The 17398-nt window shown below is 41.8% G+C and overlaps 1 protein-coding gene across 5 annotated transcripts in view; it reads right to left on the bottom strand.

Moving 5' to 3' along the window:
* The window catches only part of Eea1 (early endosome antigen 1), a 104856-nt gene extending 87746 nt beyond the window's left edge, over positions 1-17110 (bottom strand). For 2 of the 5 annotated variants that reach the window (XM_006513522.4, XM_006513523.4), the window contains exon 1: positions 16801-17109. In XM_006513522.4, the coding sequence (XP_006513585.1) occupies positions 16801-16824 (24 nt within the window). In that variant the 5' untranslated portion in view covers positions 16825-17109. Of the gene's footprint in view, positions 1-16800 lie in introns of all 5 variants that reach the window. The other 3 variants (NM_001001932.3, XM_006513524.4, XM_006513525.4) reach the window with 3 other exon arrangements.
* Between the last annotated feature and the right edge of the window lie 288 nt (positions 17111-17398).

The following is a 17398-nucleotide window of genomic DNA, read 5'->3' as shown; positions in this document are numbered from 1 at the left end:
AGGAAAGCCAAGCTCTCTGCTACAGCAGGAAGCCCCACCCTAGACACTTCTCCACTCCTCAGGAGAAGCAGAGTTCAGCTTCCAGCACTCCTGCTCCTCAGAGGAAAGAACTCTCTTACAGCCTGGCCAGGCAGGAAGATCCTGAGCCTAAAGCTTCTGACCTGGTTAGGGAGCTCCCTTCAGTGGCTAGGGGCAGAGGGTTCCATTATGGCTTCAGCCTCCATGTCTCTGCACTCACTGGGCTGCAGAAGGAAATCCATACTTTCAACTGCTTCCAGACTCCAAGACCTGCTTTCATTTATCACCCAACTAATGAACAGAAGCTGCTGACCCTGTGGTTGAATTAGGGAAAAGTTAGAAGAAGCTGAGGAGGAGGTGACCCTGTAGAAGCACCAGCAGTCTCAATTAACCTGGACCCCCGAGATTTCTCATACACTGGACCATCAACCAGGCAGCATACACCAGCTGAAATGAGGCCCCCAACACACATACAGCAGAGGACTGCCAGGTCACTCAGAGAAGATGCACCTAACCCTCAAGAGACTGGAGGCCCTAGGGAGTTTAGAGATCTGGTGGGGTGGGGGTGGGGACATCCTTGTGGAGACAGGGGTGTGGGGAGGAGGTATGGGATGTGGAAAAGTCAGAGAGTGAACCAGGAGGGGAATAAAATCTGGAGTAAAAAATTAAAAATTAAAAAAAAAAAAGATTAAAGAAGCCAGCAAGATGGCTCAGAGAGTAAAAGCACTTGCACCAAACCTAACAACCCGAGTTCAATACTTGAGATCCACATAATGGTATGGAAGATGAGAACCAACACCTACAAGTTGTCCTCTGACCTGTACATGCACACCACGGCACCCATGCATATGCACATGTTCACACACACACACACACACACACAAAAATTTTCAGAATATGACATGTATGTGTCTACTCAAAGTTCAGCTTGTGAAACTGAAGACTATTACACAATACTTTATAACCTAACACATTCTAATCTACTGGCTACAGACACCTGTATAAAAGATATATAGACTGTCAGTTTCAATGTAAGAGTGCAATGCTCAGTGGACACCTTCTTCAGTTACATGAGGCCCTGGGTTTAATCCTTAGTATTAAAAAAAAGATGAAATTCAAAAAATAGAACACAAAACTCATAAAATCAATATCTACCAGAATTGTAGGTGGCTGTCATAATTCCTGTTCCCAAGGAGCTGCACTTGGAGTGAACTCTCCATGCAAGAACTTCATCAGGATGTGATCTCAAGGGCAACACCTGTGTACACCAGCAAAGAAGTATGACTGGGTAAAGGGAGAGGCTGAAGAGTATTGAATAGTGACAGATCTGCATTGGCAGCTGGAGCATATAGTCCTTCTACATTCTGAAGCTGGGACAGTCCTTCAGATCAGTCCCTCACTAAATAAAGCAAAGGGCTATTTCTCTGTATCCTTCACATCTGCCAATAACAAAATGTAGGCTGCTCCCGGAAATAGGATATAATCTTGTGGGGTTGGAGGGCTGCTTTTGTTTGCTCTGAGAGACCCAAGAACTAAGGGGGGGCGAGGGAGGGAGGGGAGAGACGTTAGGAGTCATTCACAGCCTTTACTCTGGGCAACTAAATGGAGAGGCAGGTGTTACACTACTATGGGACACCATAGGAAGCTGTACGGGGGGGAAAAGGGGAGTCTCAGTTAGAAAAGAAGGCCCACATCTCTGAAACTTACTACAGGGCAGATGCTACAACAGTCATCTGATATGAGCTATCAGATTTTCTCACTGAATCCATGCTTTTCGAAGACAGTAGCTTTTTCTTAACAAAGGTGACAAAAAAGAACAAAACATTTCAAAATTTTTATATATGACATATCAAAATTTCTATGTTGTAGATTTGCAAATGGTCAGCAAAAATTGCAGTTCTTCCTTGTTTTTAACTAAAACTTTATCCTGAAAACTACTTAAGAGATTTGCCAGGCAGTACCTTCACTGGACAGACAGGGGAAAAGAAGATGAGCAATTTTCTAATACCATATTGGTAGCAGAGGTAGAACCAGAACTAAGTGATGGCTCTGCTTTCTCTGAGCTTAAAATCAAAGCTTAATGAAATTAAAATAACTTGGAAGCAAGATTTTTATTACATTGCACAGAATATCAACTTCCTTTATGATCATTTGCATTTTAAAAAATTATTTACATAAAAAACTGTTTTATACTTAATAAATGTCAGGGATACTTGACCCAACGGGGTATTTTGTATTAAGCTAACAACAGCTAATGTACTACAGTTCTAACATCGCAGCTTCAAATACTCTTAAATCACTGCATTCTCACAATGCTGAGTAAAAACAAAGGGCGGGTCTCACTTCATCAGTGGGGAAATGTTTAGTTGTTAAGATCACAAATACAGGGCCAAAGGGATGATAATTCAGTTGTTAAAGATGCTTGCTGACCTGAGTTAAATCCCTGAAACACAGTAGAAGCAAAGTATTGACTCCCCAAAGAAAATGAAAATTGCAAACACAATAATAAGCAGGGCTGAGCCTCCAGTTGGCTTCAATATTTGTGTCTTAAATATTAAGCATGCTCTATATCACATCCCTGTACTACTTCTAAAGTTTTTGAAGTTTTCAATTTTTCTTGATTCCTATCACTTATTCTCAAAATGAAAAGTACAGATTTATTATTTAAAATAATTTTAGCAACCAGTATGAGGGCTCACAGCTATAATCCCAGGACTCAGAGTTGCTGGGAATTTGAAGCTACTTTGGACAACATGGTGAGTTCCAAACCACCTTAGGCTACAAAGTGAGAGTCTGGGATTTGTTTTTATTTTGTTTTAATATTTGTTTTTAGTTAATAATAAGAGCTAACACTTAAATGTATTTTGGCACAGAATGGCTACCTTAATTAGGGTTTCTACTGCTTCAACAAAAACACCATAACCAAAACACAAGTTGGGGAGAAAGAGATTTATTTGACTTATACTTCTATTGAAGGAAGTCAGGACAGGAACTCAAACAGGGCAGGATCCTGGGAGGCAAGAGCACTGCAGAAGCCATGGAAGAGAGCTGCTTACTGACTAGTTCATCAGGGCTTGCTCAGCCTGCTTTCTTATAGAACCCAGGACTACCAGCCCAGAGATGGCCCCACCCACCAAGGGCTGGGCCCTCCCCATTGACAACTAATTGAAAAAATGCCCTACAGCTGGATCTCACAGAGGCATTTCCTCGCCTGAGACTACTTCCTCTCTGATGAGCCTAGGTTGTGTCAAGTTGACATACAAAACCAACCTGTAGAATGGTATAAAGCTATAAATCCTTAAAATACTTTAAAATATTATTTACTTATGAGAGCTCAAATAAAGTACCACTGGAGACCTGGAAAACTTACACATTTGCACTTATATAATACTCAAGCATGACTTGATATTAAAAACTGCAATGAGAAAGGTATCTGACTTTTTACTGAATTGCACCTTACATTTCCTGGTATGAATGGTGTAAAATTAGCCATGCACACTAGAGCTCCACTTGCCCTCTTCATTTTATACAGTCTAGGATCCCCTACCGTGTGAATGATCCCACCCACAATTAAAATGGGTCTTTACACATCAATTTACTTAATCAAGACAATCCCCTGTAGACATCCTCAAAGGCTAACCTTAATCCAAACAATTCCTCAAAGCTGTTCTAGAAGGCTTTCCTCCTATGTGCCCAGTTGACAATACTAACCATCATAGTTAATAATTTTTTAAAACAAGGTGGGCCAGAAGTATGGCTCAGTGAGTAGTCACTGCCAAGCCTGCCAATCTGAGTTTGATCCCTAGAACACATGGTAGAAGATCACTGACTCCAAGTTGTCCTCTGACCTCCATATGCATACCACAGCTCATTCACATGCATGCACTTGCTCTCCCTCTCATTCATAGATAGATAGATAGATAGATAGGTAGGTAGATAGATAGATAGATTAATAGATAGATAGATAGGTGGATAGACAGATAGTAGATAAAGACAGATTTAAAAAATAAAAACGAAATAGAACAGCTAAAGAAATGACTCAGCAGTTAAAAGCACTAGTCGCTCAATCATGAAGACTAGAGTTCATATCCCAGCACTCAAGCTGAGCAGCTCACAAACAGTTGCAACTCGAGCTCCAAGAGATCCAAAACCCTCCTCTGGATCCCACAGCCACACATGCACATATGAGCCCATGCATTCACACAGACAAATACACACAGAGACATACACAGACAGACACACACACATATAAAACCCATTCTAAAATTCTTTGAAATTAAAGCTTTTTAATAAATATCAAATAAAAGATGCTAAAACATGCTTTAAAGATGACAGGTAATTACCATGAATGTAATACGTCATTACTCTGCACTTCCTTTCCTCCATACTTAGAGGACTACTAGTCTGTGCTGCTTGTTTCTATTTCCTTATTCATTTATTAGCCAACTTTAAGATTCTTTTGAAAGTGTCTGAATATAAGTATCTCAGTAGCATTTCTCAGTCCTTATGGAGCTTGACTTCCCTTCAACATTCATATACATCTAATACTTCTATCCACTTCTCTCCAAAATATATATGTATTCCAGCTGTTCACAGATCATCTTCCTCTCAAATATACTTCAACCTGCTTTCTAACCTTTGCCTATTCAACTATCATCTCAGCTATTCAAAAATCTCCAGACTAAGGCACTCCAAAATTTAGGAGGGGAGAAATGGAATAAATAAACTGCAAAAACAGTGCAGTAATTCTTGGCGTGATCTGCAATCTAGCACTTAGGTAGATACAGCAGGAAGACCTCAAGAACAAAGCCAGACTGGGCTATGTAACCATGAAGGAAAGAAGAAGAAAAGAATAAAGTTGGAGAGAAGAAAATGAGGGACGGGAAGCAAAGGAGAAATGTATTCACTAAAGATGCATAATATAACCAAAATTACATAATATTTGTCAAAATGTTGGATAGCATGGTGAGCACATCACAAACATTACTTCACTTGGTGCTATGTAAGAATGTGAAGTAGGTACTATGTTCAAGTTCCAGATACACCAACTGGCTATCAGGAAGTCTGACCGTTTATACCAAGTTTACCCTCATAAGTAGCAACCCAAAAGTTAAATTATTACTGTTCTATTATAACAGTTAAGTACTATGAGATGCTTTTGGAGAATAAAACTAAAACTAACTCCTTGTATTACCTGACTGGAAAAAAAGGGGGAAGGATATCTGAGAAATCATCTGGGTTGTGAGAAAAATAATTAGTGAGAAATGGTCAGGCCTCTGTGTGTAGAAAGGTAAGCAGAGAGAGCATCCAAAGTGATATGAAGGGCCAGAGCACTAAGGTCCTGTATGCAAAATTAAAAGGCTAGACATCTGTATCGAGAATCTCTTAAAAGCATCACCTGTCAATAAAACAAGCTGATGGCCAATGAGCTGAGGCAGGAAACAGGAGGTGGGGCATTGTCAAGAAGAGAGGATTCTGGGAAATAGGAAAGCTATAAAGGAGAGATTCAAGTGAGACTCAGAGAGAATTGCTGAGGAAGATGCTAAGGAAGAAGCATGCCAAGAGTGAAGGAGAGGTAACTAGATACAGAATAGTTTGAACGGGTTAAAAAAGTATGAGTTAGTCCGGAAATGAGTCAAAGCTATGGCCTAGGCAATTAATAATAAATAATTAATCTCAGCATCATTATTGTTGGGTACTGAGTGGTCAGGAGGAAAAAAAAACTTATTATTTTACAGACATCTCCTATAGACATACTTATGGATCAGGATATGAAGTGTCTTGCAAAACGACTCATGTGACAGTCTTGCAAAGACTGTTTTGTCCTCAGTTGGTGGTGGTATTTAGAAGTGATTAGATCAAGTCTCACTCACTAACTTTATCAATGGATTAACTGACAGCTGAAGGGTTTATGAGGAAGTAGAGCCTAACTGAAGAAAATATGTTGCTGAGGGTATACTTTGACAGGTATGTCTTAGCCTTGGACTTTTTCTGTCTCTGACTCTTTCTCTCTTTTTCTCTGCATACTGGCCACTATGAAACAAGCAGCTCTGCTCCAATAAGCCATGTCTGCCATGATGCACAGTGATGGAGCCAACTGACAAGACCTACACCTCTGAAATTGTGGGCCAAAACAAATCTTTCCTCCTTTATGTTAATTTTCTTAGGCATTTTGCCACCAGTTGTCTTGGATACCCCAAAGATGTCAGAGATGCCAGAGCAATGGGATACCTGCCAAGGAACACTGCTAACAGAGAGTGAAACCAGCTTAAGAGAAAGAAGTTTGTTACGGTCATCAAAGATGAAAGAAGTTGGATATCTGAAAGGTGCTTTGACATCTGATCTGGAGATGCGGAGTTCAGAATTTGCATAGGTACTTTTCTGCTTTGGTCCAGTATTTCCTTACTATGACATTTTGGAATGGTAATGTATATTCTGTGATGCTGGAAGTATATGATCTGCTTTTTGAGTTTGATTTTATAGGGGATTACAGTTAAGAGACGGCATGAATCTCAGAAAAGACTTTGAACTTTGGAGTTCTAAACATTGTTGACACTATAGATTATATGAGAGCTTGTGAAGTTGGAGTAATTGTTTTTTGCATTATGCTATCGTAGGTATGGCCCCCATAGACTCACATGTTTGAGCAATCCTATGGGGTGCCAGGGAGTGGAATGTGGCAGTTTGAATATGCTTCGCCCATGAGAAGTGGCACTATTAGGGGGTGTGGCCTCATTGGAGGAATTGTAGCCTTGTTAGAGGAAGTGTGTCACAGTCGGGGTAGGTTTTGAGGTCTCCTAGTGTTCAAGCTCTGCCCAGTGCAGAAGAGTCTCTTCATGGCTGCCAGCAGAAGACAGTCTCCTTCTGGCGGCCTTCTTATCAAGATGTAGAACTCTTAGCTCTCTAGCCCCATGTCTGCCTGCACACTGCCATGCTTCCCACCTCAGACAATGGACTGAACCTCTGAAACTGTAAGCCAGACCCAATTAAATGTTAGCCTCTATGAGAGTTGCCTTGGCCATGGTGTCTCTTCACAGCAATAAAATCCTAACTAAGACACTAGTCTAAGACTAAAACCCCTTCATTCATGTTCCCAGGCTAACTGTTGTCACTACTTCCATCTGCATGCAGGAACACACTCCTACTCTGTGCTAGGCTATATTAGACTCTTGGAAATGCCTGATTCTCTCCCTTCAGAGAAATCTCCGGGAAGATTCAACAACCTCCACTGCTCTCCCTGCCACCTTAACCCCTGCACCGTGTCATTACTTTGTCTCTCATGCTTCCAATCCTTCCTCTGAGTACCCTCCCTTATCACACATTGCTTTGTTACTACTAAACTGCCGTTCTCCTCCACTAAAAATCAATTTCTTCATCTCAGGCTTTATCAGTAAGCCTTGGCATAGTTGTTAGAGCAAAGAGTGAATATTTAACAGTATGTTACGCAAACGCCAATGGCCTGACTGATCATCTAAAATTAAAAAAAAAAAAAGACACTATCTTAGTCTATGTTCTGTTAATGTACTTGAGTATGGGTAATTTGTTTTTAAAGGGGTTTGGGGTTGCAAAGAGATGTCTCAGAGGCTAGAGAAAGTGTGCCTGCTACCAAGTCTGATTACCTGAGTTCAATCCTGGAACCCACATGGTAGAAAGAGAATCTACTCCCCAAAGTTACCTCCACATGTGTTGTGATGCTTCATAACACACACACACACTAAATACTTTAATAAAAAGAGTGAGGTTGGGATCTGTCTTGAGATTCTGTAAGTCCAAGAACAAAATGTCAGCGCCCCTGCTATTCCAGCATGTACCAGAACAGCAGAAGGGCCCACCTGCCTGCAGAAAGACCACATGAGAACACTCCAGCCAGGGAAACTCCAGGCTCACCCTAAGTCCTGATTCAGAGTTCACATTCTTTTTATTATTATTAAATGTATGTATGTATGTATGTATGTATTCATTCATTCATTCATTCATTCATTCACTTGACATCCCAACCCCACGCTCCTGCTTTTGTTTCTGTTTCTGATATAGGCTCACACTATGCAACACAGAGCTACTCTCTAACTTACTTTGTTGCACAGGCTGAGCTGACACACAGTCCTCCTGCCTGGGCCTACAAGCTTCGCCCAGCCTAGCCTCTTGAGAAAGGCATTAGCCAATTCATGATGGCAGTGCTCCTGTTACCACATCACTTCCCTAGAACCGAGCCTCCCAAATCCAACACAATTTAAAAGAATTAATGTTGGTAGGGGCAAAGCAAGCTACAAGACAAAACAATTGTTTACTGTTCTCTAAAAAATTGTGGAATGTATAATTATAACAACAAAACAATATTTTAGCAACAGCTAATATGTACAAAACATTTCAGAAGAATCCAGTTAACCTGCCCCAAACCATGCAGTTAAGGTGTAGGGTAGATATCAACCCAGGCAGGCTGACATCAGAGCTCATAGTATCCCCTCTCACCACCCAACACACGCTTTTTTATTATACTTGAGATGTTGTCTATGTTGTCTAGACTGCACACAAAGTCCTGGTTCAGAGTTCACATTCTTTTTTAATTATTAAATTTATTTATTTTTTCACTTGACATCCCAATATCAGCACCCTCTCTCCTTCCAGTGTCCCCTCATGAAGATCCTCCTCCATTCTTTCCTCCCCTTCTCCTTTGAGAAGGGGACATCTAGGTATCACACACATATACATACACATACACACACACACACACACACACACACACACACACCACAGTGGCATATCAAGTCTCTGCAAGACTAGGTGCATCCTCTCCCACTGAGGCCTAACAAGGTAGCCCAGTTAGGGGAACAGGACTCACAGACAGGCAACAGATTTGGGGACAGTCCCTATTCCTGTTGTTGGAGGACGCCATGAAGACAAAGATGCTCATCTGTTACATATGGCAGGGAACCTAAGCGAGCCCATGCTCACTCTTTGGTTGGTGATTCAGTCTCAGAGTTCACATTCTGATCACTGAATCATACTGCACCTTTAATTCAAATAGACTAGATTAGAAGAGATTAATTTGGGATTAGAAGAGAAGGCTTTGTTCCTATATTAATAAGAAAACGTATTAATATATAAGAAGATATTAATATCTTCTATATTCTAAACATGCAGAGGAAGAGGAGAAAAAGAAGAACATGGAAGGAAGGATTTAGACCACCCTGAACTACAGACCAAGAGCCTGTCTCAAAACAAACAAACAACAAACAAACAAAAACTCAACTATCTGGTACACATACATATAACAAAAACTACACAAAAAGAAAACTATTCCATAGTTACTACTCTTTAAAATTCACTTCAATAAATTAGTAATAACCTCATCAAACTTAAGCCCCCAGCTGATCTGAGAAACTCCAGCTGGCTTTAAATATGCTTACTTTAAATATGGTGCCCTAAATGTGTATGCTGAGGTTCCCTACGCCGTCCTTCCTTGTGCTTATCCAAGTATGCAACATCAGTTAGTGATTCTTTAAGAAATTCCTCTCTCCTCCAATACACAACAAATTCCACACAGGTTCGTATCTGTTGTCGCCATCTCTACCTGCCATATACGGCAGGCTACAGGAGGAGAGAGAACAGCTTCGTCCGGAAGACGGCCTCTCCAGTGCATCACCTCTTTTCTCCTCACACTGTGACCATCCTAAAGCAATGATAAATCCTGCCTAAACTGCTAGGAATCACTCTGTCCTTTCTGCTGCTATCTTCCTATAACTTTAATGTGCATACAACACCAGCAAAGTCAAGTTCCTAAAAGAATCCTCTTAGTGCTTATTCAACAAATATTAATTTGCTACTATATCCCAAGTATATTTTTCCCATTTAATAAAATATTGACTTCCTCTTCTTAGAGAATTAAACTGATCATTTCAGTTAGAATTGTATACTGAGAAAAACAAGCAAAGAAACTCAAGACTTTGAACTCAGAGAAAATTCCCCATTACAAGAAACATGTATCCTCAGAGGTAGTACTAATTTCAGGACTAGGAAAGGATAGGGACTGGAACAACCTGGAATACTTTTCTATGCCAGAAAGTAAACAAGTGTTATGCAGGCTAGGTCACTCCAAATGTTTCAAAGCATCAAAATAACCAGTACACGGATGAGAGGGAGACTGCTACAGACCTGGGCTCAGTAGTTCATGTCAAAAAGAAAGGAGGAGCAAGGGTGGAGACAGAGAAAGGAAAAGAAAAGGAAGCATAAAGGAGGCAAAATGCAAGGAGAGCTGACAAACGTGGGGAAAGCTGGGGAGGAGAAAAACTATTATTTTGTAAGCATCATACTTGACTAGATCATACAAGAACCAGCAATATATGCTAAGTCTAGGGGAAACTTTTGACTAGGATAATACTTTCAAAGTCTTAAAGTGTCTCCTCCAAACTACCTATTGGTTTTAAAATAAGAATAATTAGTGTCATATAGTAGAAACAACTAGCAACATTTTGGACACATAATCTAAATTAAAAATCACCTGAGGCTTGAAATGTAGCGCACTTGCCCCTAAGTTAGAGCCTTAATAGCAAATAAGTACTTTTTAAAATTAGGATTACCTATGAATGACAGAGAGACCATGAACCTCCAACGTGATAACCTGGGGACACAACATTCCTGAGCACAACAGTCCCCTTTCCAAGATGTAATCAATGCGAAAATGTAATCTAAACACAAACAGTAAAGTAAACATGAAGACAACCCAATTTAAAAAGAAGAAAAGCAGCCGGGCGTGGTGGCACACGCCTTTAATCCCAGCACTCCGGAGGCAGAGGCAGGCGGATTTCTGAGTTCGAGGCCAGCCTGGTCTACAAAGTGAGCTCCAGGACAGCCAGGGCTATACAGAGAAACCCTGTCTCGAAAAAACAAAAAAAAAAACAAAAAAAAAAAAAAAGAAGAAAAGCGAAAAAGAAATACATGCAGGAAGGTACTAAGGCTTGAATGTGTTCACCAAAGTTCACATAGAAACTTCAACTACAGTACAATACCTGAAGGTGAAGCCAATACATCATGAGGGCTCTGTCCTCATCAACAGAATTGATGTCATTATTGCAAAAGAATGAGTTGTTACAAAAGGTATGGTCTCCCCCTTCCTCCCTCACTCTTTCATTCTTTCTTCACTTCAGCCATGGGACAGCACAAAGCTAAAGCCTTCATCAGATGTCCCTCCACCTGGATTCTTTCACTAAATTTCTCTTTATAAACTATTTTGTTACAACTAAGATGGGGAGGGGGTAATAACCCAGACTAAAAGAAATCAAAGTAGAGCCAGCAAAGATGGCTTGGTAGTAAAGACACTTGCCACCAACCCTGATGACCTGAGTTCAATCCCTGGGACCCACATGGGTGGAAGGGGAGAACCAATTCCCACAAGTTGACCTCTGGCCTATAAATAAGTAAGTGTAAAAATTAAATGAAAGAGGTCAAAGTTATGCAACAATGAAACATTTTAAACCATCAAGACATAAAATCTTACTCCAGATCTGTAACAAGAGTAGGGGAATTACTACAAAAGACATTATCAATATTAGGAAATATTTCTTTTCTTCATTGAAGCAGAGTTGATAAGCCAGGCCTCATCTGACTCGAGGGAAAAAAAATAGAAGAAAAAACTAGAGGAGACAAAAGTAAGAGAAGTAACAAATGTTAAAGCAAATCAAGTTAAATATTAGCAATAGTCAGATATGGGTTGTCTTAGCTACTATTGCATTGCTTTAAAGAGCCACCACAGCAAGACAATTTCTTCTTTTAAAAGAAGCATTTAATCCAGGGCTTGCTTAGAATTTTAGAGGGTGAGTCCATGACCATCACAGTAAGGGCACAAGGGCAGCCAAGTAGGCATGTCACTCAGCAATAGCTGAGATTACATCTTATCAGCAAGCTGGAGGCAGAGAAACTAAGACTGGTGTTGGCTTTTGAAACCTCAAGTCCCACCCCCAGTGCCACAGCCCCAAGGCCACGCCTTCTAGTCCTTCCCAAACAGTCCACCAACTGGGAACCAAACATTCAAAAGTATTAGCCTATGGAAATCATTCTCATTCAAGCCATCACAAAGTAAAGAATACAAAGGTGCTCTTCATATTACTTTATTCTCACAAGTTCTTTTAAGTTCAAAATTTGTCCCAAATCAAAAGTTAAAAATCTAGTATACTGATATGCAACTACCCATTCTCTTCAAAACAGTGCCCCTAATTACACAAGATCCCTGAATGGCTGAAATGCAGTTAGTTCAAGTTAAGGTGTACCATTAGAGTTAAGCACACTCCAAAGATTTAAAAACAAAAAATGCAAAGTCTTAATAATTTTATATGGTTCACATCTAAATATTTTAAATATACTAGCTTAAAAGAATGCTTCCAACTTCTTACAGAAATCTGTTTAACTCTTTTTTAAAATATGACTACTTCCACTCTTGGCTTACAAATGACTCATGTTTGCATTGGACAACGCTGACCCAGACATCAACCCTCAGGGTTGGATTTCACATTACTTTACAAGCTTCTGTCTCAGTATCTTTCTGCTTTAAATACACCTCTATCTCTAAGACATTTGGTTTTAAGCAACTTATGTGCCCATTCACTGCTGTCTTGAGTATCTAGCACATAACAAGTGTTATAAGTACTGCTACTTATTGTTTTCATGTTAAAGGTATTCTTCTAAGGAAGAATAACAGCAGGAGAGAGAAATACCACCCTTTCTAAATCATTGCTTAGATCATAATAACGCCTCTCCTGCCATAAAACTTTTTCTCCCTGACCATGAGCCTTTTTCACTTCCCCCTCTAAAAGACAGTATTTCCAAGGTGACCTTTCCTCTATACTACATTATTCTTTAATGACTCTATAATTTACTTTAGCATTTCACAAAGACAGTCCCTGAAAGAGAAACTGGGTCTCACATTTCTCCTGCCTCTTCCATAGTGCTAACCACACAAAATGATCAGTAAGGAGAAGGCAGAAGCAAAGTTCTTGAAAACAGAACAGACTGGGAATTTGGCCATAGGAACTGGAGAGATTGTTCGGTAGTTAAAAGCACTTGCTGATCTTGAGAGGACCAGGGTTCAATTGCTAAACCTACATGGCAGTTTACAACTGCCTGTAACTCTAATTCCTTCATTTGGCCTTCACTGGCACCAGGTATGAACATGGTACACATACATACATGCAAGTTGAACCAAAATAAGTAAAATAAGTATTTTTTTTTAATTTGGCTCTAGTCTCTAGTGGTCTTTGGAATCGACTAACTTCACAGATGTAGATAAATAATCAAGGTATCTCATTTACCTTCTTCTTTCTGATTTGTAAGACCAGAGATAAATCAAGTGACCAGCAAAACAATCCTTCCATTTACATTCTGAATTAAATACATTCTTTCTTAGAAATATTTTATATTTATCAGCAAAAGAAAATGTAATATTCTTAAATTATACCATATTCTTTAAGAAAGAAATCTCACAAAGTTTGCAAACTGCCTACTGTAGTAATGCTGATCATCTTTCTGACCACTGAGAGCCTTAAGTTCAAGTATTTCTCAAAGGATCTATGAAGAAAGAATGAGCCCCACAGAGCTATAGGTTTGAATGCTTGGCCCCTGGTTGATAGAACTGTTTAGGAAGGATTAGGAGGTAGGACCTTTTTGGAGGAGGTATGGGGCGTGGAGAGCAGGTTTTGAGGTTTTAAAAGTCTCAAGCCATTCCCAGTGTCTCCCTCTATGCCTCCAAACTATGCACTAAGATGCGAGCTCTCAGCTGTTCCTGCTGCCATGCCTTTGTTCCACCATCATGGACTCTAACTTCTGAAACCATAAGACACAAAGTAAACACCTTCTTTTATAAGTTGCCTTGTTCATGATGTTTACCACAGAATAGAAATGCAATGAGGCTATACCTTAATCAAAATATTCCTTACATACATATCAGGGTGTCTTAATCACCTTTACCATTTTCCAGGCATTTCTAACCCTCAATAACACCTTTCTTTTAGTAAGCTAACAAAAGAAGAGGAAGAATAAAATATCTGTGAAGTACCATAAGGACTTATTAGTAATGTTCAAAGATGAAGTCAGAATTGATTATACATGCAATGTCCTTTTCTTCTTTCAAAATGTTATCTAAAAAATACTAATCAGAAGAAAATTATAATAGTCAAAATGAAAGATCATCTAAAAACAGAATGTTAAGAGAAGTGAAGTACAGTTAAAAGCATGGACCCTTCAAGCAACCCTCCAAATCAGTATGTGTACTTTTAATCTTGTATCATAGTTCCACTGCTGAGAAATAAGGTTGACAGGGTAAGGTTAAAAAAAAAAAAAAAAAAGGATTGACAGTTACAAAATAAAGACTCACGTTATGCCTGTTAGCAAAAACCACCTGTTGAGTTAATAAAAACACACATTATAGGATCTAAATTAGTAATATAAATCACAAGTCTTAGCATCATCAAAATACTCTTATTAAATGCTAAGCATTCAAAACAGACACATGGACAAGACAAACTTGAACACTTCAAAGAGATGCAAGGTCCTCTCCTAACTTAGTCACTCCCCACTAGAGTAGCCTCATCTCCCACCCATCCCTGAATACTGTCTCACCTCTTAAACTTAACCCTTCATCCCCCCCAAGGATCCCTTGCTCCTTTTATGACCCCATACTTTTATAAATGCTATTCCCTCTTCCTGGCATGTCCTTCCCTCTCAAGCTATAACTATGTCCTCCTTCCCAAAGCTTATCATAACTGCCTAACAACCTCCTCCAAAGTAGCTCCCAGAGCACTCCTCATTCTTCCAGTTCACAGCACTGTAATTACTTTTTCATGTTCACCCCGCCAACCAAGTTCCGAGTTCTAAAGGGAGGGCTACATCTTATTAAAAACCATTTCATAGCTCCTAGCATTATACATGGATCCTACTGAAGCTCTCCACTGTAGACGAGAACATTAACTATGAGAGACATTTCAAACTTTCCTATTGAAGGATAGATATATCCATATATCCATATATATGTGTATATGTATATACATATACATACCATGGTGGATCTCAACTAGGGGCAATTTAGCCCCTAGAGAACATTTGGTCTGGAGATAGTTTTGCTTGCCTGAAGCAGGTACAATATTAGAAGGAATGTAGCTTATCATTTACTCAATAGAAGGGATGGATGACTTTAGCTACTGACAAATGCACAAAGCCACCCCTACGATAGAACGACTTACTCACAAGTATCTCTAGTTCCAAGGCTGGGAAGCCCATTTGTCAATCTGATGTATTCAAATATGATGATTCAATAATATATTTCAGCAATAACCACAGTAAATACCATGTTTCCATTTTGACAGAAACTTCTAGATCAGATAAACAAACAACAATACGAAGAATGATCGTCATACAATCCCAGGTCTTCAGAACTGAAAAACCCATGTTTTTTGAAAGCCAAACTGTTGCCACCAGAAGCAACTCCCAAATCAGAAAACATTGTTGATAAACTTAAAAGCAAACCACAAACTCCTTTTCTCTTGGGTAACTGTATGGGGGGGGAGGGGGTGCACTCACGTGTGCGTGTGTAACCTGAGGTTAAGGTAATCAGTTCTCTTAAGCAAATCAAGCCATCAATCATGCACAGAAGCCTTTGCTGTTGAACAAAGCAGCTGATGGGGAGAGTAAAGGGTATGCCCTTGCTTGCTACCAAGGTTCAGCTCTATCAAAGTTTCAAAAAAACTACCAAAAACGATTGCAAAAGGAAAAAAAAAAAAATCCAATGTCCCCACAGAGGGCCAGAGCAGACGTTAACTATGTTTCCTCTGATGTATGACCAGATGACTTCAATGTTTCACAGAAGCTGTCTAAACAGAATCTTCCCTTCCTGTGTACTGGCTGACTCAACCCTCCTTGGCACATTTCTTAACTAAATGCTACACATTCAGTAAGTTCTTGTCCTTTGAACTAATTCTCCTACTCTCTAGGTAACATCTCTTTACATTAACCAGCTGCAGAAGGGAGCGAATGGAAGCTATCCAAAACACTTGAGTAGGCAACTCTTATTAGAAGCGATTTTAATTATGTTATTCTAGGAACTGGTACCTAAACAAAACATCTACGGCTTTCCAACGCTCTTACCTTTTTACCCTCAAGATTTCCCAGATTTTACATTGAGATAGCCCTGGTGGAAACTAAACTGGAGTGTATCTGCCGTTTGAGCCATTTAGTCCTGGATAACTAAAATGAGGTTCTGGGTCTTGGAGAGGAAAATGCACTTGTAATTCTTAAAAGAAACTTTCCAACAGTGAGTAATATCTTCCTTCTCCACCGACTTTGGCAGTTCAGCGTCTTCAAGTCCCAGGACTAGGCCGGGTCTCCCATGACCCTCCTGTACCGTGCAGATAGATGAGTAAGGAGGCAGACAGGCAGGTGCGTGTCGTGGGAAGGTGGTGGCACGCTGGGGCAGGGAAGGGCCCCGCAGCCGCCCGCAGCCGAGCACCCACGGGCGCGGAGCCGGGAGCGGGGAGCGGGGAGGGGCGCGCGCGGGCACCACACCCTCCAGCCCGTGGTGACAGCCCCGAGCGCGGGAGCCGAGGCTGGAGGCCCTCCGGGCTCCGGCCTGCGCCCCGCCCCACCCGCAGCCCGGCTCCGGCAGGACCAGCAGGCCTCGGCGCACGCTGTCACCGGGCCTAGCGGAGCTCTGAGCGCCCCCGCCCTCCAGCCCGGGCTGCCCCGCGGCCGGGCTCGGACGCTCGCGCTCACGTGCTGCCGGAAGGACGGTTTCACTCTTACCCTCTGCAAGATCCTTCGAAACATGGTTTGGCCGGCCGCCGCCGCCGCCGTCACCGCCGCCGCCGCCGCGGGGACTCTCCGCGCCCTTATGCGGGTTACTCACGACTGGAGGGCGCGAGGGGCCGGCAGCCGAGCCGGGAGGGAGGAGGGCGGGGAAGAGGCGGCGGTGGACGCGGCTTTGGCGGCCCCGACTTCCCCACAGGCGGCGAGAGGCTCACGAGCACGAGCCAGCGAGGAGGGAGCCAGCGAGCGCCCGCCTGCCGGGCCGCCCCCGTAACTGACAGCTGGGCGGGCCCGCCCGCCCGGGGCCGAGGGGCGGAGCCGCTGCAGCCCCGCCTCCTCGGCCTGTCCATCCGCGGGGAGGGCGGGGCCGGAGGGAGGGCCGGCCCGAGGCTTCGACCAATCGGAAGCGGGGCTAGTGTGAGAGACAGGCCACAGGAAGCTGGTGCCTTGGCTTCTTCCGCCGAGAGCTTGGACCTTGGGTGCCGGACCCTGCTCGGGAATGTTGAGGGTTGCCTGGTGTTCTGATGGAGAAGATGCGTGGGGACCTCACGGGTCCCGCCTGGAGGTGTCCCCCACACGGGGATGGAAGAACAGG

Source organism: Mus musculus, chromosome 10, assembly GCF_000001635.26.
Source record: "Mus musculus strain C57BL/6J chromosome 10, GRCm38.p6 C57BL/6J".
NCBI lineage: Eukaryota > Metazoa > Chordata > Mammalia > Rodentia > Muridae > Mus > Mus musculus.
The sequence above is the reverse complement of the archived record's forward strand: the minus strand, read 5'-3'. Positions and strand labels throughout refer to the sequence as shown.